The 26,627-nt window shown below is 39.9% G+C and overlaps 1 protein-coding gene across 2 annotated transcripts in view; it reads right to left on the reverse strand.

The window, feature by feature from the left end:
• The window catches only part of COP1 (COP1 E3 ubiquitin ligase), a 205,685-nt gene that overhangs the window by 172,519 nt on the left and 6,539 nt on the right, over nt 1–26,627 (reverse strand). Inside the window, exons 2-6 of one of the 2 annotated variants that reach the window (XM_034778467.1) lie at nt 21,407–21,466; nt 19,613–19,710; nt 17,386–17,462; nt 11,974–12,093; nt 9,697–9,765 (exon numbers count right to left, since the gene is read on the reverse strand). In XM_034778467.1, coding sequence (XP_034634358.1) covers nt 9,697–9,765; nt 11,974–12,093; nt 17,386–17,462; nt 19,613–19,710; nt 21,407–21,466 — 424 coding nt within the window. The remainder of the gene's footprint in view (nt 1–9,696; nt 9,766–11,973; nt 12,094–17,385; nt 17,463–19,612; nt 19,711–21,406; nt 21,467–26,627) is intronic. The other variant, XM_034778468.1, reaches the window with a different exon arrangement.

Below are 26,627 nucleotides of genomic sequence, written 5' to 3' on the forward strand. Positions count from 1 at the left end.
AAGCAGTAATAATGATGGGAATATTGGTTTCACCGAGGTCTAACCGAGTCAGTAAACTGCGCCAGCGTGCTTTTAAACATCCAAATGCACATTCTACCACCATTCTGCACTTGCTCAGCCTAGAGTTGAACAGCTCCTGACTACTGTCCAGGGTGCCTGTGTATGGCTTCATGAGCCATAGCATTAAGGGGTAGGCTGGATCCCCAAGGATAATTATAGGCATTTCAACATCCCCAACGGTTATGTTCTGGTCTGGAAAGTAAGTCCCTTGCTGCAGCCGTTCAGACAGACCAGAGTTCCTGAAGATGCGAACGTCATGTACTTTTCCTGGCCATCCCACGTTGATGTTGGTGAAACGTCCCCAGTGCTTGCAGCACCATTGAAAAAATATCCCTTTCGGTTTATGTACTGGCTGCCTTGGTGCTCTGGTTCCAAGATAGGGATATGCGTTCCATCTATCGCCCCACCCACAGTTAGGGAATCCCATTGCAGCAAAGCCATCCATTAGGACCTGCACATTTCCCAGAGTCACTACCCTTGATAGTAGCAGCTCAGTGATTGCGTTGGCTACTTGGCAAATTACTGTGGGGGCTGCTGTGATCCCACTCCAAATTGATTCTCAACTGACCGGTAGCTGTCTGGCATTGCAAGCTTCCACAGGGCTATCGCCACTCGCTTCTCAACTGTGAGGGCTGCTCTCATCTTGGTATTCTTGCACTTCAGGGCAAGGGAAAGCAAGTCAAAGTTCCATGAAAGTGCCCTTACGCATGCAAAACAGCCACTGGGAATCATCCCAGACCTGCAACACTATGCGGTCCCACCATTCTGTGCTTGTTTCCCGGGCCCAAAATCGGCGTTCCACAGCTATAACCTGTCCCATTAACAGCATGATCTCCAAAGCGCTGGGCCTGCGGTTTGAGAGAATTCTGTGTCCATGTCCTCATCACCGCGCTGCAGTCGCAGCCTCCTCCTCGTCTCGTTTTTCAGGTTCTGGTTCAACATAAACTGCACGATAATGCGCGAGGTGTTTACAATGTTCATGACTGCTGTCTTGAGCTGAGTGGGCTCCATGCTTGCCATGGTATAGCATCTGCTGCCAGAGCAGGAGAGCAGAGTGGCAGCAGAAGCAGTCGTTCGATGACAATGGTTTGCAGCCCTATTGTACCATCTGCTGCCAGCAACACCCAGGACACAACAGCAGCGGCTGAGCTTGCTGTGGTATAGCGTCTGTGCAGAAAAAAAGGCGCGAAACGATTGTCTGCCATTGCTCTCATGGAGGGAGGGACGACTGACAACATGTACCCAAAACCACCCGCAACAATGTTTTTGCCCCATCAGGCAATGGGAGCTCAACCCAGAATTCCAATGGGTGGCAGAAACTGTGGGAATTGTGGGATAGCTACCCACAGTGCAACGCTCCGAAAGTCTATGCTAGCCTCGGTATTGTGGATGCACTCCGCCGAATTACAAAGCACAAATTTCAGATCTTTTCCTCTTTGGGATAAGTCTCTGGAGATCATTGGTCAGAAGAACCTGAGCAAGACAGACAGACTGTTGATGTCTTGAATGTCCTGCTGTGGAACCTTTTGCCACATCCATTGTGGAAGAGCTTAGTTTGCAAAGAATTTTTGAGTCTCCTACATTTACTGGGAAATCCCATATGTTTTTGATATCACAACCTCTTATGTCACATTATGAAGCCTTTGAACAACAAGTGAAAAGGAATGCAGAGCTTTTCGGAAGAAGAGAGGCATATATCCCAATGGTCTTACTGTTGTTTTATCCTTACTTGTGAAGTTTGGAATCTGGAGGTTCCAGGCAGATACGCAGATAGTTGATGAATCTGGGACACCCACTCAGGATAATTCACCTTTCTCTGCAGAGGAGTGGTTTCTCCCTGCCCCCCTAGTTGAATTCCGCCAAGAAGGAGAAACTTTCCCTCTTTATTGATTTGTAGAGTGGTGTCAGGAACAAAGCCCTGAATTCAGGATTTTTTAAGCAGAAAGCAGAACTCTCGAGGGAGGAAAGATATCATGTGAATCATTAAGAATGTTAAGTTTCTCTTAAAAAAAAAAATCCTGTCTAACTTTGGTAAGGGAAAATGACTTTGGAGGCTCTTGGACAGAGCTAGGTGGAGAAGGAGTAGTAATGCTCCTTCAAGCTCAGCTAGGAAAAGTGACAGGGGAAGATCGCCTACAGTGAATAAATTCACTATTGCCTTTGCTTAGAGAGAAAGAGAAAGAATGGGAGAAGGGAGATTAAAGTAACACAACAGACTGCTCAAAAAAAAAAAAAAGAACCACTGAAGGAAGGTTGCTAGGCACCACAGAATGAGGCTGGATGGTTAGCAATAACAGCAGCTGAGGCAAGGGCTAGGGGGAGCGGGAGGGGAATAAGAGAGGTACAGCTGTCCCAGAGAGCGAGAAACCCCTACTCTGCTCTGGGAAAGATACCAGAAAGTACCCTTGTAAGAAGCGGTGCTGTGACTGTACCAGTAGAAACTGAAGTGGCCAGAGATAAAGAGGAACTGGACAACATACAGAGGGAAACTCTCCCATATGACAAGAAAGGTTTGTTCCTCCATGAAGGACTGAGCAGATTGGCATTTCTTCTCCATCTTAATTTCATCACAGTCTTATCCTCTATTTCAGGGGCGGGAAAACTACAGCCCGTGGGCCGCATCTGGCCCACCAACTGTTTTAATCTGGCCCTCAAGCTCCCGCTGGGGAGAGAGATCTTGGGCCGCTCCACACAGCTCCCAGAAGCAGTGGCATGTCCCCTCTCCAGCTTCTATGCATAGGGGCAGCCAGGGAGCTCCGCTCGCACACTGCCCCCGCCCCAAGCGCCACCTCCACAGCTCCCATTGGCCTGGAACTGTGGCCAATAGGAGCTGCAGGGCCAGCGCCCGCGGACAGGGCGGTGCGCAGCAGAGCTGCCTGGCCATGCCTCTGCGTAGGAGACAGAGGGGGGACATGCCGCTGCTTCCGGGAGCTGCTTGAGGTAAGTGCTACCTGGAGCTTGCACCCCTGAACCACACCCCAATGCCCCACCCCCCCATGCCCCAACCCCCTACCCCAGCATTGATCCCCCTCCGAACCCCTCGGTCCCAGCCTGGAGCACCCTCCTGCACCCCAAACTCCTCAGCCCCAACCCAGAGCCTGCACCACCAGCCGGAGCCCACACTCCCCCACAAACCTCAACCCCCTGCTCCAGCCCTGATCCCCCTCCCGCCTTCCAAACCCCTCAGTCTCAGCCTGGAGCACCCTCCTACACCACAAACCCCTCATCCCCAGCCCCACTCCAGAGCCTGTACCCCCAGCCAGAGCCCTCAACCCCTCCTGCACCCCAATCCCAATTTTGTGAGCATTCATGACCCACCGTACAATTTCTATACTCAGATATGGCCCTTGGGCCAAAAAGTTTGCCCACCCCATTCTATTTTGTGGTCTCCCTGAGAGGGAAAATTGCTGCTAGCTGTGGAGGAGAAAATCCCTATGCTCTGCAAAAAAAAAAAAAAAAAAAAAAAAAAAAAACACACAGGGATGCCCGCAAGTCTGTGGGAACAGAACTGGCTGCATCCTGAAATGGGTGGAGCCAATCCTATCCCAATCTGGCTCTGCCTCCAAGTCAATGCAGCACAGAGAAAACCATAGTAGAAACAGTTAATATGAGACTTTAGTTTTGGTTATATTAACAACATAACTGAGTACTATTATAAAAATTATATTACATAGGTATTGAACTCCAAGCACTATCAAGAGCACATGAGTCCAATAAGGTTTCTTTTAGTATGAGACAGCATCACCACTTTTTCATTTGAGCAAAAAAATTTATCAAAACAAAGTGAGTCAGACACATGTATCAATGAATACATAATAGATTAAAGGCTCATTTTGTTCCCTACATACTAGCAATTTTCTAGGCTTACTGTCATCTAATTCAGTTCTAATATCCCTTATTAAAAAGCTTGATATGTAAAGAAGCTTAAATAACTGAGGTTTTTAAAGACAGGGGCTAGGAAAGTCCTACAACAACTATAAATCCACCTCAGGAGTCTTGGAATGTAATCAAGAATTTGTGACACAATGGAAGAATGATTGATTTCTAGCTTTGTCACCTCCCCTTACCTACTCATTATCCTGTCCATGTGTGTAGATACTAATCAATAAGATTTGACAAGTAAAGTGATTAGCAAGAGCTAATCGCAACCCTGGAGAATTCATGCTTCTAATTCCTTGCGATTATCCCACACTAAGTATCCTTATTTCTACAATTTCACATCTTCATAATAGGGAAGGAACAAAAAGTTTGAGACATATTGATGAGGCAGAAAGATAACTATTCTGAAATACTGAACAGGCAATTTTAGCAGAGCAAAACTGCAACACTTCAGGATTACTCCGCTCCTCTGGGATTCTCACCTGCTGAAAAATAATACTCATCACATGACACATGGGGCCTCATTAATTAAATGCAAAAGACTTAATGCAGCATTAAGAGTATGCTATTAGAAAAAATTCACAAATTCCAATAAAGATGAAAAACCATATTTATGTTAGAGCTCCACAAGCTATGTTCTAGGATACGGGTATCAATAGACCTCTTTCCCTATGCACAAATATGACACTTGAGATAAACTAATGCGCTCACACCCATAGATCCTACATTTGGATATATGGGGTCAAAACATTTTCTGCAGATGACAAGACTTGGGACATAATCGTTCCGAAGTTTGGTGGGCTTCATAACTGTGAAAAGCACTGGAATCTGTCTAAGGAGCAACTGGTAAGCTCTTTCTTTATAGTTAAGAGTACAGTTGAGAGATGTTTTTCCCTTTTGTTGTAAATGACACTGGCCAACTAATTTTAGAAGTGTTTTTAAATTAAATATATGTAAATACACCATGAGACAATGTGTGATTTTAATATATATATATATATATATATATATACACACACACACACACATATACACACACACACACACACACAAATTTAAAATTAAATTAAACAGACCAAAAAAAATTGCATTTGCGCAATGTGGCTGAGTTAACAATGCTGTTGTAAAACCTTAACTTTTAACATTGTTATTTTAACTGTGCAATTGTAACTGGGTTTTGCATTTGTTTTGTGTTTTTTTTTATTAAAGAAAAGCTAAAAAATATTCCAGAGCTGTTTAGCTTGACCTTAGCAAGCCCCTTGCTCTACACCTTTTTCAGCAGAAGAGATTGTCGGATCAAGGAACTAAGAAATGTACACTTAATTAACCATGCACACACATGGAAAACACATGTCCATGTTAAATTTGCACTGCACACAAATAGATTTTCTATTATGAATGATTAATACATACTTTTCAAAGAAGTTGTACTTCTGCTTTGTTTAAAAGCCATTGGTATCCATGAGTTTCAAACTTAAGCCATTTTTGTTCATAGGATTTTTTTCTAGGAAAGGTGGTTAGAATATTTTAATTACACGGGGAAAGTTATTTTTGCACCATGTTTCCAAACTCAAAAGGATTTTGCTCAAATTTAAAAAAATCTTTGAAGAAACCAGGCATGGATAACTTCAGCCCCAAAAGATCAGTGTTTTAGAAAGTTACGAGCATGTGAAAACAAGGAACTATAATGGGAGATTCTTCTGCAATTGCTACAACTTACATTTCCCTTTTAGAGGGCCAATGAACATGAAATTGAAAGATGTTTTTTCAACTTAACTGAGTCATGTTCTGCTCCAAAGTGGAAGTACATAAAAGTACACCTCTACCCCGATTTAACGCTGTCCTCTGGAGCCAAAAAATCTTACCGCGTTATAGGTGAAACTGCATTATATCGCACTTGCTTTGATCCGCCGGAGTGCGCCCCGCGGAGCACTGCTTTACCGTGTTATATCCAAATTCATGTTATATCGGGTCGCGTTATATCGGGGTAGAGGTGTAGCATCTTCTTATAACTATAGACCTTCTCCTTAAGAGCATCCAGGAGCATTTGGTTACTTTTCTGACCAAAATAAAAGCTTTATTATTTATTTCTATTTCTATTTCAGACCCAACACAATTAAGACAGAGATTCTATGCTGGCTCACACACAGTTATCACAAATTCTAATTGCAGAATTTTTATTGTTGGTGATGTGAGAGCCCAAAAGTATGGAGCTCCATGTTCTGAATCCAGGCTGAGTTTTCAGTTTTAGGAGTTGGAAAAAAAAAGTTTATAAACTCAAAATGAGCCAATCTGATCTGGAGCCATCAAGAGACTCTGAATATAGAATTCCAAGAAGCTACTTTTACAAAGTAAGAGAATAAAAAGTCAGTAAGAATCTTAGGACTTACAGCTTCAAAAGTAATAGTATCTAACCTATTTGGTGGTTTACAATACATGTTATTCCAACCACCTTATAGGCATATAAGTTGTTCCAATCTCCTTGCAACTAGGGCTGTAGCTGTTTATTATGTACTTTGAATATGCTGGTATCCAGAATGGCACAGGTAAATTCACTCTGGGACCTTATCAAGCGTACAGTATCAGACAAGGAATTTATCTAGCTTGTTTAGGAACTGCAACACAAGTGTTATGAAAAAAAAAAATCAACCTCTGTTTAGAAAATCCTGTAATAATAATGTACTGCAGCAGGTTAGGAAATGTCGCTTCCAAACAATATAATATCTTAAAGGAATATCAAATTATGCCAAAAAATCAAAACAGACACTTGCCACTCTACAGAAAAAGAGCTTTTCTAACCCAACTTGCTCTTTGGGTACATCTATGCAGCAATTAGACACCCGCAGCTGGCCTATGTCAGCTAACTTGGGCTTGTGGGGTTGTAAAACTGCAGTGTAAATGTTTGATCTCAGGCTGGAGCCCAGGCTCTGGGACCCTCATCTCTCATGGGGTGATGGCTCTGGCTCGGGATGCAGGCTCTAGGGTGGGGCTGGGGATGAGGGCTTTGGGGTGCAGGAGGGTGCTTGAGCTGGGACCGAGGGAGGGGTAGCTCAGGGATGCAGGCTCCAGGCAGCACTTACCTCAAGGAGCTTCTGGAAGCAGCAGCATGTCCCCCTCCAGCTCCTATGCAGAGGCACGGCCAGGCAACTCTGCTGCGCGCCGCCACATCCCCTGCAGCTCCCACTGGCCACAGTTCCCAGCCATTGGGAGCTGCGAGCGTGGCGCTTGGGGCAGGGGCAGCGTGTGGAGTGGAGCCCCCTGGCTGCCGCTATGCATAGGGGCCGCTGCTTCTGGGAGCCGTGCGGAGCAGCCCCGACCCTGCTCCCCGGCAGGAGCCGCACAGAGAGGGGCAAGCCCCAGAACCCGCTCCCCAGCGAGAGCTCGAGGGCCAGATTAAAACGGCTGGTGGGCCGGATGCAGCCTACAGGCTGTAGTTTACCCACCCCTGCACTAGAGGCATGTCTCCACTGCAAAGTTAACTCAGGTGACCAGCACGCAAGGTTAGTCTCAGCTGGGAATGAGCAGCCACAGTGCAAAACAATACTAGAATTACGGTGTCCTCACTGGTGCCGCACTCACCCGGGTGCATTGCTAGGAATTCTTTGTACTGCAGCAAGCTGAGCCGCTTTGATTCTTTTGGGAGAACTTGTTTGTCCTTCTGGGCATACAAATGGAAGCCTCACTCAGGTTTTAGCCTTCAGCCACAGACAAACCAGCTAGCTTGAGTTGAAAGCATCAAACTCAGGTGAAAGGATTATGTGTGTGGATGGGAGGAGAGCGGGGTAATGCCAGAGTAAAAGCCAAGTTAACTTTGCAGTGAAGACCTATCTTGATTCAAATTTTTGAAGTTTTCTTCACAACCATAACAGCTAGAGGTTTTTGTTTATTTAAGATGAAAGCAGAGATACTGAAGATAGGGGGACCAGATAGCAAATGTGAAAAAATCTGGATGGGGGTGGGAGGTAATTGGTACCTATTTAAGAAAAATCCCCAAATATGGGGACTGTCCCCATAAAATCGGGACATCTGGTCACCCTAACTGAATACTAAGATAGGTGCTAAACACATGAACAAACCAATCCAAGTTCTACTACCACCCAAAATGAACATACTTCTCTGAGCAAAGTTTTTTACCCTTCTTTTAAATTGTGCATTAAAACGTTTAAGAGAAGCAGGGTTACGAACTACAAGGTGCATGCTTTATAAAGTACAGAAAATAGAGAGGAAAGAGATCCATTAGGGTTATCGAAGACCATGCCCAGCCAATGCAGAACTGCAGTCTGTTAGAATCTAGTTTTAAACTATGTAAATCATAGTGCTTTCACCATTTCATATTGGAAGTTACTCCTAGTCTAATAAACCCTGTATTTAAGAAATTATTCCTGATATTGAACCTAAATTTCTCTGTCTCCGTTCCATCCCATTACTCCTCCCCAGGGGCCTTATCTACTGAAGAGTGCCATCAACTTCAATGGGCTTTGGATCAGGCTTTATAACTTGCTTGGCCACTCTGGACAGTTCCTCTACTATCATTAGTATTACAGCCTGCAAATACTTTAGGCTTACACTCTTGTTGCCCCCCTCACTAGTCAAACAGCAAAGCTATACATGTTCACTTTAAATCTTTCATCAAAAATCAGCCCCTCCAGATCCCCAGCCATTTTGGAGACTTTTTATTACAATTCTTTCCAATTGGTTGGTATATTTCTGATACTAAGGTTTGCATCATTGTATAATATTCCAGGTGCAGTTTCATTACAAATGGAACCACCACTTCCATGGTTTTGGACATGATACCTACACATCAACTCTCTCCCCACAAAAAAGGGAGGGAGAATCCACATGAAATACGAGTTTGTAATGCTGTATGTTGGTAGAAGAGCCAATTTTCTATCCACCAGCACCTCCATGTCTCTTGTTCCATTTTTGTATTATTACTTTCTAAGTCCCTCTTCCCACACTTTTGATTATTCGTGTTTTGGATTTTTTCTGTGCTGTATTACCTTCCTTTTATTTTTCCTATTTTAATCTCATTTTGTTATTTTCTGCCCATTTAAAAAAAAAAAAAAAAAACACACCATCCTGAGTGCCTTTATATTAATTCTTTGTTCTTACTGATTTTTGTAACTTATCCCCATTTGGTACTGTGACTGAGTGAAATTAACATTCTTCCAGATCCTGAAAACATTGACATTTTTGATACATTTTGAAAACAATTTTAAAAGGTGCCTACCAGCCTTCACTCTCTCACTTTCCATTTTCCCCTCACACTTGCATCTTGTTTCAAGAATTTGCCACAAGTTGCCAGCACGGACTCTTTCCTTTACAATTTCCCCTCTCTACATGTATGCAAACCACAATATGAAACAAAAAGGCAATGTAGGTTAAAGACCAAAGCTGTTGTATTTAAACTGATCTATTCTCCTTGAAATCCAGGTACACCTCTACCCCGATATAACGCTGTCCTCTGGAGCCAAAAAAATCTTACAGCGTTATAGGTGAAACCACGTTATATCGAACTTGCTTTGATCCACTGGAGTGCGCAGCCCCCCCAAGCACTGCTTTACCGCGTTATATCCAAATTCGTGTTATATCGGGTTGTGTTATATCAGGGTAGAGGTATTTCAAATATCCCTGGGCAGCTGAGAATTTTCTTCGCAGTGAGGAGATCATTTCAGGCTGACCTATTTTCCTTCTTTAAAAAAAAAAAAAAAAAAAAAGCCCCACCCAGTAGCTAAAACAAACAAAATCTGCTACCTCTCTTTTATTTCTCCTGGCAACCTTGAGGAATTCCATAAGGATCTGTAGTTGGGCAGCATGGGACTCCTGTAACAGAAAATTAAATTTAAAGAGAAAAGGTAGATAAATTTAATGCATAATTCACAGCAGGCATGGAAACAAATCACTTTCATTTAGAAGTAGGGGAAAGGAGCAGCACATTAAGTCACAATTACAAGTAAGGTGGTTTTGCTTTGCTTCTAGGTTTCAAAGTTCTGGTTGGCACATGACAAAGTTTTACATTAGATTACACAAATATTCTCCTTTTGTGTATTACAAGTGGTTAATAGGCAAACACATTTTTCACTCTCATCCCACTTGGAGTGATTTCAGACCCTTTTGGAACAAAGGTTGCTCATCTTCCACTGTTGGCAGATCTTGAGCTTTCACCTCTAATCAATCAACATGCTCAAGTGGAATAATTTGGTTTCAGAAAATGACAACCCTTTCCCCAAATGAACATTTCACAAAGCACAAAAAGAGCTTCTGTAACAGAAAATAAATTTGCTAGTGAAGATTAACTATTTTGGGAAAGGGAAAGAGGTGTTTCCGTTTCCCAAATAAATTAATTCTTTACGTTTTTCTTTGCAATGACCAGAACCTTGAGGCGGCAAGAAGGAAACAGGAACGTAGATTCTCTCTCTCTACTCCTAACATCAGTGCAGCATTAATACCGGACTGGCATATGGAAGAGCCATTTGCACAGATCTTAGAAAAACTCATTTACAGTAGCTCAAAGGTGGGCCGGGGGAAAGGGCATCAGGGATCCATTATGGGGAAAAAACAACTGAGAAGGATGGGATAAACTACTTTTCTGGTCTGGTTCTTTTGCTATTGTAAGATGGTTTCATAATAACCAGAAAAGGAGGTAGGTAAAATTTACAGAGGAACACTTTCAGTTTTTACATCGGAATGGGTACCTCCAAAAGTGTAAGTGAAGCATTACTATTCCAACACCTATATGATGCTTCTATTCTGAAGATGATAGTCTTATAACTGAACAGGATATCAGCTCTCGATTTCAAAGCTCTCTGCTCAGTCATATTTGTGGTGATAACCTGATGTGTTTCACGTGTGTCATTCCAAGACTTCCAGAAGAAAATAGATTTACTATGAAGTCTGACCCCAGCCCAATGGAGAACTTTAAACAATACCCTCAAGGGGTCTGTCCTCTACACACAGGAAAGTATACGTGTAAATCCCCACACAATCTGATTAAAAGACCTCTTTTACATTTAATATAGCAATTTTGTTACCAGAAATGTAAAAGGGATTTTACTTTAGTGTATTTCGTTTCCCCACCGGAACCGAGCAAAAAGATTATGACTTAATTGATCCTGAAAGCCTCCAAGAGTTCTTAATCAAAAATTGTTCTAATGTACATACCACTAGCATAAAGTCTGCCCATCCATGTATCAACTGCCAGCTAATTCCACATCCAATATTAGACCACTTCCCCTCTTACACACACACTTCTTCATCGACTGGGTTGCATTAGGCCTGTCTCCTAACACATTGTTAGTTTCAGCTGATCATTTTCCAGCAAGATAGCCAGTTCCAGAATTATACTCAAATACCAATTATAACATTATACAAAAACAAAGACTTCAGTTTATTCATAGTGACAGACTGCTTTGTACCTTATAAACATTCATACTGCTATGATACACAAGACAACTACAGTTTTCCTTTAAGAATAAAAAAGGTCCTGATTTTCAGAGATGCTGATCACTCAAATTCTCTTGGCTTCACATTGGGAGCTATAAGAGCTAAAAATCTCATGTTTCACAGTAACTCCTTCAAGTGCAAATAAATTAGTAAACATATGGAACTCCCCCTTATAGGGATATTGTTTAGTTAGATCCTCAAATTTTACATACTTTCAAGTGAAATGTTCACTTAGCAAATGTCTAATTATATCAAAGAAAGACAGTGTACTCTAACTGCCACTTGCTGTATTCCCTTTCCCACTGAAATTTTCTCTCAGCTTTCCCTTCAGCATGATCCTGCCTCAAGTGAGATCATAAATAAATGTTTATTGCATCATACTCCAATACTGGACATAGGTTGCTGTCGTGAAAGTCAGTGAGATGGAGAAGCGCTCAATACTAGAGCAATGGGATCCTATAGAAAACCCTAAGATTAATTCTGCATTATGATTCCATTGCAGAAACAAGGAAATCTTTTTGGAAGGAAGATGCCTGTGATTAATCACAATGTATTAGTAAATGAAATAAGACAAGAAAAGCTCCTTACTGCCTCCAACTGCTTCTTCTTTTGCACAAGCAGCTCCAACATCAAGTTAACATTGGCCAAGTCCAGGTTATCTTGATCAGTTCCCAATAAGTCTTGAAATATCTGCCATCTGTGTCCATTCTAAAAAAAGGACAAGAGAGCAGAGGAAGAGAAGGTAAATACCAGTCAGAGTTATTTGACATAAGATATTTAAACTAGTATTGCAGTATTTCATCCTTTGTAAAGTACACAACAAAGTAGTTTTCAAAAAGAAGAATTCCCCAAAAGGTATATGAAACAGTTATTTATCCTGTGATGTATCACACGCCAGCAACAACTTATCTTGTAGGGGAAGTAGTTTGATGAACTACCCTATGCTAGGGTAGAGCTGTAAGGTAGACCTTGTACTGGGAGACTTTGACAAACCAGGAAAGTGCCTAAAACCACTATGGCTTATTGTTAAAAAGCAACCTAGTCAGCAGGCTGTAAAGTGGCCATGCAGCTTGACCAAGGCAGGAGGGGAGGGTGCCTCAGAAAGGGCAGCTTGACCCCGCATCCTTCCTGATAAGAATTGTGTTGAAGTTGCTGATACATGCATTTTAAAAGAGCAGGATGTACCCCCAGAAATGTCTATTGGGGTCTCAAGGCTGCAAGCTCTGGAAAAACCCACACCTGGTTAATCAATAATCAGAAGGAACCTCTTGCTTGCCCATTGGAACTGCTTGCTTAACAAGTTTTCTTTAAGGGACATGTCATTCTATTACTAACGTATAAATAAGGGGAAAAAGCTTGAGATGGGGGACTCATGTGGGGACTCTTCAGGACTGGTCTCTCCCTCTGGATGCATCTTGTGTTCCCCACCGGCAGACGGGCTGCCCCTGTGCACCTCGAGAGCCACACTCAGCTTTGGTAATTATCAAGGGTTGGGGGTGTTTTACTAATCTTGTTGCGTGTGTAAGTGCTTGAGTCTAAGTAAAGTTTAGCTTTAAGTGAAAGCACTCGTGTTGTCTTGTTTGTGCCAGCCATCTATCGGTCGGATGGCCATGTCTCCTGATTTATTTCTTGAAAGAACCCTGGGTAACAACCTGTGTGTTTACCACAAGTCTGGTGCTATTATTAACTTCAGGAATTGGCAAAACAAGTAGAGAAATATCTTTAGCTCTCACTAAGAAACAAAGCCAGATAAAAACTGACCTAGATAGGACTATCTGACTCGATAATTCAAGATGTTTTATTACACTGCAGGATCTAAGAGATTGGTGAAAGTTCTCTGATTTTCATTTATTGACTACTCACGCATTTTCAGTTAAGCATATGCATTCACAGGACTGGGGATAAAAGCGGTAAACAACCCAATATTGTGGATAAGCAAAAAGTTTATTGTTTTGCTATGGCATGTGTGCGTTACAGCACCAAGTATGAGTAATGTAACAAGAATATACTACATTTATCAAGTAAAGAAAAGCACATTTTCATTTCAAGATGTTCATTTCTGAAGTGATAGGTTCCATTTCTCCTTCACAAGTCTCATGCTGAAACACATTGGATTTTAATATAATAGAAAAAGTTGAAATAACTCCTAATAGGTGGCTTGTAGGGTTAGGAGAGGGTATATGTGTGTGAGATAAACAAGATCCTATTTCAGCACTTTTAACTCAGCCACATTTTAATAATTAGGGCAATTTGGACAGCAGCAACAATTCTTTACACTGTGGTTAATCCATTTCTACATATAACTATTTCTATATGGGACAATCCAGTTTTCAAATTAATAAAAAAAATCTTAGAGTGCAATTAACTGACGTGAGAAATAATTTTTAAGTATTTCAACAATCAAAAATTTTGGTTTAGAAATAAGTTGACAATACTTACACCTCAAAAAGTCAAACAATAAACTACATTTAAATTAGAAGTGTTGTAAATAACCTGCTCAACCCAAAAATTTTAGCCATAAGAAAAAAAAAAATGAGTGTCATCCACATACAACTGTATTTCCTTTTATAAAATGCTTAGTAGATAGTTTAAGGAAATCATGAATACAAAAGATCTCAATTTTAATCTGGCACTAAGCTACTGGAAAAAGTTATATAATATTAAAACAAGTCCATTTGATTTGAAACAAACTAATACAACATGAAATATCTTCTAACACATGCTGGATTCCAGTAAGAATGGAAAAAACAGGAAGAACAGAATAAATGTTAAAAGCAACAGAGGGTCCTGTGGCACCTTTGAGACTAACAGAAGTACTGGGAGCATAAGCTTTCGTGGGTAAGAACCTCACTTCTTCAGATGCAAGTGAAGAAGTGAGGTTCTTACCCACGAAAGCTTATGCTCACAGTACTTCTGTTAGTCTCAAAGGTGCCACAGGACCCTCTGTTGCTTTTTACAGATTCAGACTAACACGGCTACCCCTTTGATACTTGAGAATAAATGTTGGCGTTACAGAAAACATTTTTTTCTCATTTGACATTGCCCTATGCAAAGTTTATTTTGGACAAAATATTTCAGAATACTTGTAAATTTAAAATTAGTGATATCTTTGAAGATCCAAGAATTTTTATCTGAGGAGACCTTAAAAAAGGGTATACACCTCTACCCCAATATAACGCTGTCCTCGGGAGCCAAAAAAATCTTACCATGTTATAGGTGAAACCGCGTTATATTGAACTTGCTTTGATCAGCCGGAGCGTGCAGCCCCGCCCCCCGGAGCGCCGCTTTACCGCGTTATATCCGAAATAGTGTTATAGCGAGTCGCGTTATATGGGGTAGAGGTGTAATTATAAGAAGGGCTAGGCTTAGAGGAAAACAGAATTCTGCAGAAATCAAAAATAATCTCCACATTGCTAAATGGATACATCAGGCTGAATAAGCAAATTTAGGGAAAACATTCCAATAAAATGAGGAATACACATTTTTAAAGAAATAAGTCAGCTCCTTGAGGTGCATGATTCACATGTAGTATGGATAAAGATGCCACATTTGCTTATGGTATACATTATTATACTTGCTTTAAACAATTAAAGGGACTGGGCAAAATTGGTTAGCTAGTACAGGTGCTTTTAGCTGAAGGTCCAATTCAACTGGACAGGAAGACTTGGGGATACTTCAACATGGTCTTTTAATTAAGCAAGAACTCCCTACAGGTTTCTGTAGTGCAGGTTTCACTTTTATTTTTTTTTAAATGCAACTTGAATTTCTTCTCAACATTGAAAATGCAAATTTAGAACAAAGAAAGCAAACATACATAAAGTTTGTTAGTATACAAGTGTCTAGTAGGTATTTTTATTTGCTGCCAAAATGTAAACATGAGTATTTTTGGAATACACTCATGACAGTAAGTTTCCATGATAGTTAACTGTATCATAGAAGAACCTAGTGGTGTGTTTCTCATAAGTGTGCTATCAATAGGGAGCAGGACAAATTCCTAAGGGAAAATAAGAGGAGAGAGATTCTGACTAAATGCACCCCTGTATTCATAACATACACAGTGTAATAAACTTTGTACAAAATATGCTTTGTGAGGTGTCATTTGAAAAATAACTCATTGGCCAATATCATTGTGAAATGTATGTAGTAACATTATATGTAAAGTTAAGAATTCCCCCTGCATGATGTTGGTAGCACATGTTCAACTGAGACAGCCCTGACTAGGCAGGAGTGATTAAACAAGTCTGTCCTAAACAAAGAAATACGTGTTTACCTCAATTAACACTGATTTAGTAAACAGGGTCCCTAAAACAGCAAGAAGGAGGCAAGGCAAATCTACATTTCAGCATACACAGGGAAGAAGAGCAAGCATGGGGCCACCTTCACCCCCAGACTCCACATCACATTCTTTACGGTTTAAATAAATTTTGCTTTGGGGGTAATCCTCAGAAGAATCCACTACAAAGGGTGACTGGATTACAGCAATGAGGGGCAAAAACATCTCTCCCTCTCCTTTTTTTCCCCCACCTAATACAACAAAGGAACCAGCCTTTTGACTTGGGGAGGGGAGGGGGAAAGGAACATCCTGACTTGAGAATTTGATCAGCAGTGTTACTGGGAACATGTGGTAAGGATTTTACCTTGAATCAAGTTTAGTTTGTTAAGTTTAGTTACTAGAAAGAGTATTATCTTTATTTCTCTTGTAGCCATTTCTGACTTTAATGCCTTACACTTGTACTCACTTAATCTCTTCGTAGTTAAATACTTCCCCCCCCCCCCAAATTAAAATTAATCCAGTATTGTGTTTAAATTGAACTGTTTGTTACTTTAACTGGAGTTACCCAATCTGTTGCATACTGACCTTTTTATCTTGAAAGTTGAACTTACAAATGTAGAATTATGTAAAAAAAAAAAAAAAACTGCATTCAAAAACAAAACAATGTAAAACTTTAGAGCCTACATGCCCACTCAGTACTACTACTTGTTCAGCCAAACACTCAAACAAGTTTGTTTACATTTATGGGAGATAATGCTTCCCGCTTCTTGTTTACATCACCTGAAAATGAGAACAGGCATTTGCATGGCACTGTTGTAGCCGGCATGACAAGATATTTACATGCCAGATGTCCCTTCATGCTTCAACCACCATTCCAGAGGACATGCTTCCATGCTGATGACAGGTTCTGCTCGATAACAATCCAAAGCAGTGCGGACTGACATGTTCATTTTCATCGTCCAAGTAAGATGCGACCCACAAAAGGTTGATTTTCTTTTTTGGTGATTCGGGTTCTGTAGTTTCCGAATCGGACTGTTGCTCTTTTAAGACTTCTGAGAACATGCTCCCCACCTGAGCAATTAGCTGAACAAGAAAGGACTGAGTGGCTCTAAAGTTTCACATTGTTATATAATTGCACTCAAAAACAAAACAAAAAATCTGCATTTGTAAGTTGCACTCTCACGATAAAGAGATTGCACTACAGTACTTGTATGAGGTGAACTGAAAAATACTATTTCTTTTGTTTATCATTTTTACAGTGCAAATATTCGTAATAAAAAATATAAAGTGAGCACCATACACTTTGTATTCTGTGTTGTAAACGGAAATCAAATATTTGAAAATGTACAAAAGCATCCAAACTATTTAATATATTTCAATTGGTATTCTATTGTTTAACAGTGTGATTAAAACTGATTAATCTTTTTTAGTTAAATCGTGTGAGTTAACCGCGATTAATCAACAGCCCTACTATTAAGCATGTCTGATGACATCTAAAGTAGGACAACTGCTTGCTTCTACATTCATGATGGAAGGCAGAGAAGGAAGGAACAGCCAGAATGAACATGGCTGCTGTGATCCAAAGCTACTGATATAGGTTTATTCCCCTTAAAGTAAACTCTTCCCTTCACATAAATAGTGAGATTTGTCCTGCATTAACCTAGGCTATGCAGCAATTCCCATGCAAGACCATTAATAAAACCAAAGTAAGAAGAGTTGAAACATACGGTGCTACTCACTGAATGGTCCAGTTTGAATCGCTTTTCCTCAAATCTTTGCTTCTGTTTGAGGATGAGCTCATTCACTAACAATCAGAAAGAAAACACCATGTTAAGGCAAGAGATGGGTGGGTAACTTAACGAACATTAAAAAAAAATTCTGCTTGAAGACTGTTTTACCTACTAAGTGTTAATTGTAACAACAAGATTAACCTAATTGAAAGATTAGAGAAAAAAATTTTCAGATCACTGGGAACATTTGACAATGTTATCTACAAGCAGTTTCACTGATTCGCCCCACCTACTCACTTTCTCTCTCTTGTCTTTCCTATAGCAACATGGGAGAGACTTTTCCTTAAAAACACAAACACAACAGGACCAGGAGTAAGGGACAGGTGTAGTTCCCAAAACTTCTTTAGGTCATCTTTCTAAATTACTATGATCATTTAATTAGACTAATTGTTTCAGCTCTGGGTAAAGTACAATCAGAAAAGAGTGAAAGAGATGAAGTGGTAACTGATTCACTGCAGATTAGCAAAGAGCATCAAACAGGCCAAAAAAATTTTAAAAGCCCCCAAACAACTAGCTTCTAACATATACTCTAAATATTTAAATCAATATGTGAAACAAAATTATACCAAAAAATAGTCTCCCCCTACTCACTTTTTGACTAACAACCCCTGTTCCCCATACACCCAACAAGCCCGTTTCTTTCGAACTCCTTTAAAATCCTCAAAAAGCTTTATTAAAGAAAAGTTTATATATCAGAGTAGTTCACTCTCTCACTTTAATGGCCAAAAAAATATTTCCACATTTCAGTCTGTAATTGTAACAAAGGAAGTTCGTGCATGCACAGGAGCACTTTCTAAATAGGAATGTTTCTTTCCACATTCTTAGAGGGGGGAGAATCTCAGAAATACGATTTATATAGGTGCACAGCTGCATAAATATTGGAGAGTCAATGTGAATCAGGAAGATAAAGTTTGAATGAAACATCAAGGCATGAAAAAATAGAACAGAAGATTTTAAATAATCTCAAACACCCAATTGCAATTGTTGTATTTTTCTGAAAGAATTCAGTGGAGCTCCATGGGGGTTACAGGGGTTCACCCTCTAAATATAACCTGCAGAACAAAGGACTTACAGCTTGTCTACATGAGGAAATTAGTGTGCAGTAAGTTTGGGTGTGAATTTAAATTGCACTAGCTACCCTGCACTAACTCACCATGTGGACATATTTACTGTGCACTAATATAGCCCTCAGCCAAAGTGCATTAACCTAATGTGCTCAAAGGCACTCAGCGCATGGTAAGAGTGTCCGCATAGGGAGATAGTGCAGAGTAACTAGCATGTGCTAGCCACGGCAGGATTTTTTTCCTGTGTAAACAAGCTCTTATATAAGGTATTCCATTCAGATCCAAATGCACTTGCCTCTCTTTTGTAAAGTTTTGTAACTATAGTTTCCTTCTTTACTCCCGACACAGACTAGTTCCATGATTAAGAATACCCAGTCCATCATTCTAGGTTCCAACCCTTACTGAGGAAGGGAAGGAATTGTCCTTTATTTTTTAAAGGAATATATTTTGGATTAGAGATCATTGCTTTTGAAAAGTTTTCATGTCACTGTGACCTCTCATTTGTTATTTTACTTAAGATTAAAATATCAGCTCAACCCACAAAACTACTAAAGTTTACGTATTTCTCAATATTTCCTAGTCCAACTTTCTTCCTTCCCTTGCCTCAATCTTTCAATTTTTATTCATTAGGATAGAAATACATGGGAAAATTAAGATATACATGCCATATGGCGCCTCATGGCACATGCAACCCAAGTCTAAACCCCAAGTAAAATTGTATCACACACAGTCTAGTATCTTACGACTGCACCTTGTAAATAACTTATAGTCTAAAATATGGTGTAAGAGGTAGAGTAAAATCAGTTCATAAAGATTTAATCTATGGTCTTCATTTTGCTTCTTATAGAAGACCAATAACAATGGGCCAGATCCTCCCCTAATGTAAACTGGCATCACTCCATTGACATCAGGGGTGCTATGTCAATTTACATCACCTGCCCCACCCCACCGGATATAGTCACAAGCATGAGGGCCGATGAGTAGATTTTGTACCTAGAATTGTAAGTTTACAGGACAATTTTGCAAGGCTGTCTTTACTACTGCTAAACTCTTATCCTGAGACAGTGTTTCTAGTTCAAACAATTAAGCCTAAGACTCACCTAAAAAGTTGGGGTAAAGATGGTCTATGTTATCAACCACATAGTTACATTTGGGGCATCTGTTGTTATCTTCCAGACTCTGATGAATACATTTATAGCTATTCAAGGAAAGAAAGAAAGAAAACAAGTTAGAGGCCATGAGGAAAAAGGCACAATGAAAGTGTAGTACAGATAACAGCAGAAAAATAATATCAGCACTTGATGAGGTGCTCCATACGCCCTGTTAGATAACAACTGTAAATGGAGCACAAAGCTATATCTAGAAGGGAGTGATATCAGAATGTTCCAATATTAACTAGTAATGTCCTAAAGCAAAAGGGCAATTTAAAGCTTCATATCCAAAACCTGGATAGGCCACAATCATGTTTCTGCCTTGGGTTAAGGAAGCGTCACTCAGCATATACATCAGGTTGAACGACAGTATGTAATACACTAAGTGTCTTTGCCCACCAGGAGACCCATATCTTACATCTGAAGTCAATAAATGCTCTGGCAGCTTCTACCACTTTTGTAAGCCCGGTACATGATAGCAGTGTCTGGAGTCTGTATAAAGTAACTTTGCCAGAATTGTAAAAAAACTTAGTAAACGGCATTATCCCTAGACTAAAGGATTGTCTGGCACCCACAGTAACTTTAAATGAAACACAGACAAAGCATCTTTGGTCTCAGTTTCTCCCACTTCCTTCCAGCAGAGTGGATTAATAAATGTCACGCCATAAGGGGCTTTCTGCTTCACTGCTAGGAAACCCAGGGACACACTAATCAGACAGTGCACCTTGCTGTCAAGGACAATCATCCATCTCTGTAACATTACTATTTTAGTATCTCACTCCTCAGATCAGCGACTGGAACAATGGACTGATATTATTGGATTGGTGCTGTATCATGGACACTTCAAAGGACTTGCAACAAGCACAACATGCTGCATATGGCACGTAGTTGTAGAAGTCAGCAGCTACTTCTCCTGGAAGCATAATACTGCAGGGGAGAAGTATATTCCACACTACAAAACTTAATCTGTAGGATGAGTGTAGTGTTAAGTGTTACTAAAAGATCAGTTGATGTACCAAAAGAATGATAAAACTCACAAGAGTTTTCTATTCTAACTTTATGTAAAATGCAAATGTGATATTAAGCTTTATGCTTCAAGCTGATCTCTAACTATCAGATCATTAAGGAGGATTAATGCGGTGGGCAAATTATAACACATCTGCCTTCTGCAGGATTCTTCCGCCCTCCTCTGAAGCACCTAGCCCTACCCACTGCAGGAGACAGGTTACTGGTTACTGCAGTCGACAGATGTTGAGTATGATCCAATATGGCAATTCCTAGTAAAACTTTGCAAAAAACAGATATTTGAAGACAAGGGAAGGGGGGGTGCCCTGGTTTCAAGAGTGACAAGTAAATTCTCCCCTCAAAAAGGAGTTTGTTAACAAAATCATATCCTTGACTATTTTTAAAACTTTACTAAATAGAAAGTTGACAGTCAATATTTTATCTATAAGTACAGTATACTATAAACAATATACAAGTGCTTTAAGTTACAAGTGATGTGGTAGCACAAATATTTTTCACTCTGGCCACTTAGCCTTAGCCCTCTGACTAGTAGGTCTCAATTTTAAATCCCGTTTTTACCCATTAATTCAGTCAATCAACATGGGTTAAGCAGGAAAACAAAATGATGAAGAAACAACATTAAGTTCCAAGTGTCAGTGCAAATCAATCTCTAACCACACTATAATGAAAGTATTTACAGGATGATCAACGGACATTTTGCTTAACATAATATCTTACCAGAAACTGTGTCCACATTTCGTCATGTATGCTTCTTCAATCATATCAAAACAGATGGGGCTACAAGTAAAAATAAAATGGTGCCTTTTTAAGTGTAAGAAAAGCAAACAAGAAAAAAAAATAGTTAAAAAGTTCAATGCAGCCATCCAATCATTAAGAGGGAATATTTTGTGTTTGTAAAAGGGATTAAAAAAAGACAGCAACAGCACCATGGCAATTTAAAGATCAAATGGACACTCAACAGTTATTCTGTGAACACTGAAAGATGTTGTGAAATCTACGATTTACTACAATTAGAAACCAGGACAATGTCTGATCACAGAGCTTTCAGCAGTTACAAACAACCTCAGACACAATTACAGAACCTTTATAACAAGACATTTAAAAAGAGAGAAAAAACCTCCTGACAAGCAATGCTAAGTCTTAAACAGTTTCAAAGTCAAAAACCTGATTCTTTTTACACTGCTCAGTTACTGCACAAGACTGTCATGAGGATGAGTCCAAAATTGTAGGACAGGAGAACAGGGATGACAAAAAACAAAAAAAAGAAGGGAAGCTCTAGTTTTGCTAAAACTCTAAACTGACAGCAGGACATGTCAAAAAGAATTTGATATTAACAGAGGGGTAAGAATTAGACTTTGGAATAATCAGCACAGAGATGGGACTGCAAGCATGAGACAGGGACAAAAAGGAATAAAAGCAGAAAGAAGCTGCTGATGGAACCTTGCATGGCATTAGCAGAGAGTAGGAAGAGGTGAAATAACCACTGAAGACCAGTCAACCATGGAATTGTGAAAGCCCAAAGGAAAAAGAAATTAAGGAAAATGGAATAGTTGAGGGTGTTAAAAGCACTGGACAGGTCAAAGAGATGGGGATGGAATTAAGGCTTTTGGATTTACGCAGAAAGAGGACATTAGTGTTTTAGATAGTGCAGTCTCAGCAGAGCAGAAAGGGTTAAAACAGACTGTAAAGGATTAAGAACATAAGAACGGCCATACTGGGTCAGACCAAAGGTCCATCCAGACCAGTATCCTATCTTCTGACAGTGGCCAATGCCATGTGCCCCAGGAGGAATGAACAGAACAGGTAATCATCAAGTGATCCATCCCCCATCATCCATTCCCAGCTTCTGGCAAACAGAGGCTAGGGACACCATCCCTGCCCACTCTGGCTAATAACCAATCATGGACCTATCCTCCATGAATTTATCTAGTTCTTTTTTGAACCCTCTTATAGTCTTGGCCCTTACAACATCCTCTGACAAGGAGTTCCACAGGTTGACTGTGCGTTGTGTAAAAAGATACTTCCTTTTGTTTGTTTTAAACCTGCTGCCTATTAATTTCATTTGGTGACCCCCAGTTCTTGTGTTATGAAAAGGAGTAAATAACATTTCCTTATTTACTTTCTCCACACCAGTCATGATTTTATAGACCGCTATCATATCCCCCTTAGTCGTTTCTTTTCCAGTCTGAAAAGTCCCAATCTTATTAATCTCTCCTCATACAGCAGCCGTTCCAGACCCCTAATCATTTTTGTTGCCTTTTTCTGAAACTTTTCCAAGTCCAATATATCTTTTTTGAGATGGGGCGACCACATCTGCACGCAGTAGTCAAGATGTGGGTGTACCATGGATTTATATAGAGGCTATTACTTTTTGAGTCTTTGGCTAGCTTCAAATTCTTTTTTGGCCTTCCTAATTATATTTTTACACTTCATTTGCCAGAGTTTATGCTCCTTTCTATTTTCTTCACTAGAATTTAACTTCCACTTTTTAAAGGATATCTTTTTGCCTCACTGCTTCTTTTACTTTGTTGCTTAGCCACAGTGGCTCTTTTTTGGTTCTCTTATTATGTTTTTTTAATTTGGGGAATACATTTAAGTTGAGCCTCTATTATGGTGTCTTTAAAAAGTTTCCATGCAGCTTACAAGGATTTCACTTTTGGCACTGTACCTTTTAATTTCTGTTTAAGTGACCTCCTCATTTTTGTGTAGTTCCCCTTTCTGGAATTAAACGCTACAGTGTTGGGCCGCTGTGGTGTTTTCCCTGACACAGGGATGTTAAATTTAATTATATTATGGTCACTATTACCAAGCGGTCCAGTTATATTCATCTCTTGGACCAGATCCTGTGCTCCACTTAGGATTGAATCAAGAATTGCCTCTCCTTATGGGTACCAGGACTAGCTGCTCCAAGAAGCAGTAATGTAGGGTGTCAAGAAACTTTATCTCTGCATCCCTTTCTGAGGTGACATGTACCAGGTCAACATGGGGATAGCTGAAATCCCCCATTATTATTGAGTTTTTTATTTTAGCAGCCTCTCTAATCTTCCTGAGTATTTCATAGTCACTATCACCATCCTGTTCAGGTGGTCTGTAATGTATCCCTACTGCTATATTCTTATTATTAAAGCATGAAATTATTATCCGTAGAGATTCTATGGTACAGTTTGCTTCAATTAAGATTTTCACTTCATTTCTTTTTATGCTCTTTTTCCACATATAGTGCCACTCCCCACCACGACCTGTTCTGTCCTTCCGATATATTTGTACCCTGGTATTACTGTGTCCCATTAATTATCCTCATTCCTATTATACCAATATCCTTATTTAATACAAGGCACTCTAGTTCACCCATCTTATTATTTAGACTTCTAGCATTGGTAAATAAGCATTTTAAAACCTTGTTACTTTTTAGCTGCCTGCCATTACATGATGTAATTGAATGGGATTTTTCTTCATTTGACTGTATTTTATCTTCCATCCTCTCTTCCTTATTAGGACATAGGGGAGGATATATAAATGGAGATTCCCTAAGGGAGGATCTATAAATCACCATCAAAAAGTTGATGGTGAGAAAGTGAAGATTGTGAGAATCAATGGCACTCTCCATGAGCATGAAAAGAAGGAGGAAGATGGAGCAATAGTGGGGAGACAAAAGGAAGTGAAGAAAGTCTTGGGCTTCTAGAGTACGAGAGGCAGTGGTATGTTTGAAGGGGCCAGATGAGAGTGGAATTAAGAAGAAAGTAATCCCCATCTCAGATTATCACCCAACAGATAAGACAAGCAATAGAATACACAAATTTTAAGATTCTGAATGGTTGTCTAGCAAGATGCAGCATGTAGGAAGACTACAACAATTTTGTATCTAATGCATGTGTCAACTAATATCAAATTTCAAGGTTAACAGTTAAATGAATACACTTTAAGGAACCTTTACAAATAAGTATCACTCGAGAGGCTGCAAAATACGCTAGTCTCCACCCAGTAAGTCTCTAACAAGGGTGTGCTCCCTTCACAAGCATCCTCCCATGGTTTGCCAACAAAGCAAAATCTTTGCATGTCAAAGATACCTATCCTGTTGCAGAAAAAATGTATTTGGGGGGTGGGGACCCAGTCTCAGACAGAAATAAGTAGGGTTTAACACAACAGATTCTTTCTTCACCCCACTCTCTCCAATTCAGCATGGTGTAAATGGGTAATAATTTCCCACACGTTGATCCCCACTTTCCACCATCCATTCAAGAGGCGTAGTGGGATCTTCTCCCAGTCTTATCTCATCCATCCTGAAGCAGGAAAGAGGACAGTGCCTCCCAGTCCATCTCAAATTTCTTAAACCCACTGAAAATGGAAGTGGAAGTAACAGACTCCTCTGGGTCAATTATCCTCCCCAGATTGGACAAGTATTGCCCTGAAAACTAGATGGAATCTAAATATATAAACTACACTGATTCTCAGTATTCTGCAACTGAATCATGTATTCAGAACAATTTAGTTTGAGGGCCATAACACTACACTTAAAAAACCCCAACAGCTTGGACCAAAACTACAGACTATCTAGCCCCTTCCTTAGCATGAGAACCACAAAAGAAATGAGAAAGTAGCATGGAGTATCCTTAATATGAAGTGGCAGGTTCATTTTGGGTTGCATATTGTTTTTGTTCATTTTGATTAGCATCCAACTTCAGAGTTGAAACCAATGTCTCGCAGCTAATAATCGTTTAATGTCAAGGCATTATTCATCTTAGAAGAATTATAAAAATAAAGTTAGCCAACAAGAATATATTAATAGTAGAGAGGGAGAGATTATTAAAGACTAAAAATTAAAAATAATAATCAAGGTTTTGAAATTATTTGAGGTTCCGAGACTCGTTGCTCCCCATGTTTGTTTAAATAAAATAATTAATAATAAAAACCTTCACTTTCTTCTTGATACCATGTTCCTTAGCATGAAAGTAGAGAGTGTCCATGGAATGGAATGTCCAGACAAGAGATTCTAAATACATGCATTTATAAAACCATTTCTACCATGAGAACAGAGTCACCTTCAGTATGCCCCTAATGTGCAGAGTTTGGAAAGTGCAGTATCCAAGGTCTGTAACATGATACAGAGTTGAGCTAACTCAGAGTTTCCCTTAACATGCTAGCAATCCAAGATTGTGCTGTTCTCCAAATTATTCTTCTTCATACCAGTTTGACTGGATACATGGCAGAGCCAAAATAGTTGAGGAAAACACCAGTCAGATCCTGCAAAACACACATATGACGTGACAGATCATTCTTAACGGAGGCTGACATTTCCATTATTGAAAGACTGCTCCCCAACAGAGCTCACTGTTTTATAAGCAGAAACTAGATTAGCACCTTTTAATACTTATCACAGTCACCATTGGCTTCCTGAAATGTAAGTGGGTATGCAAAAATATGTCTTAAACTAAGCTTAAAAATAGAACAGCAAAGTCCTAAATAGTATTTGTTTACCTAGCTGACCTTACAAATAAAGGCTAAAACTTCCTAATTCAATGACTTCAATGGGACCACCAGTATCACAAAGGCAAGAAACCAAAAGGCTCAGGAAACCACATGGATGTAGTATAAAATGATTCCCTGCCTAAGACCATACAGAATCATGCAAAGCCTTGCTTTGAAGTTCTGGACAACTCAATGTTGGGAGCAGATCTCAACTGGACGACAAATGAAGGTTTTCATTTGTCATAGTACAGTACTTATTGAAACCTGGTTTCCCGTGTGCTTCAACAGTAGAAGGTTCATATCACAATAAATATATCGTCTTTTTCAGCTAGTGCACAGAACATTACAAATGTATTCTAAGAAACACACCTTTTAAATACCTAACTCAGATGGAAGATATGTCCCTAAATTCCTTATACTGCTTTGAAAATTTCTTCTTCTAGACTGTTATACTGTACCTATCACCGTGGTA

This window comes from Trachemys scripta, chromosome 8 (genome assembly GCF_013100865.1).
Source record: "Trachemys scripta elegans isolate TJP31775 chromosome 8, CAS_Tse_1.0, whole genome shotgun sequence".
Classification (NCBI taxonomy): domain Eukaryota; kingdom Metazoa; phylum Chordata; order Testudines; family Emydidae; genus Trachemys; species Trachemys scripta.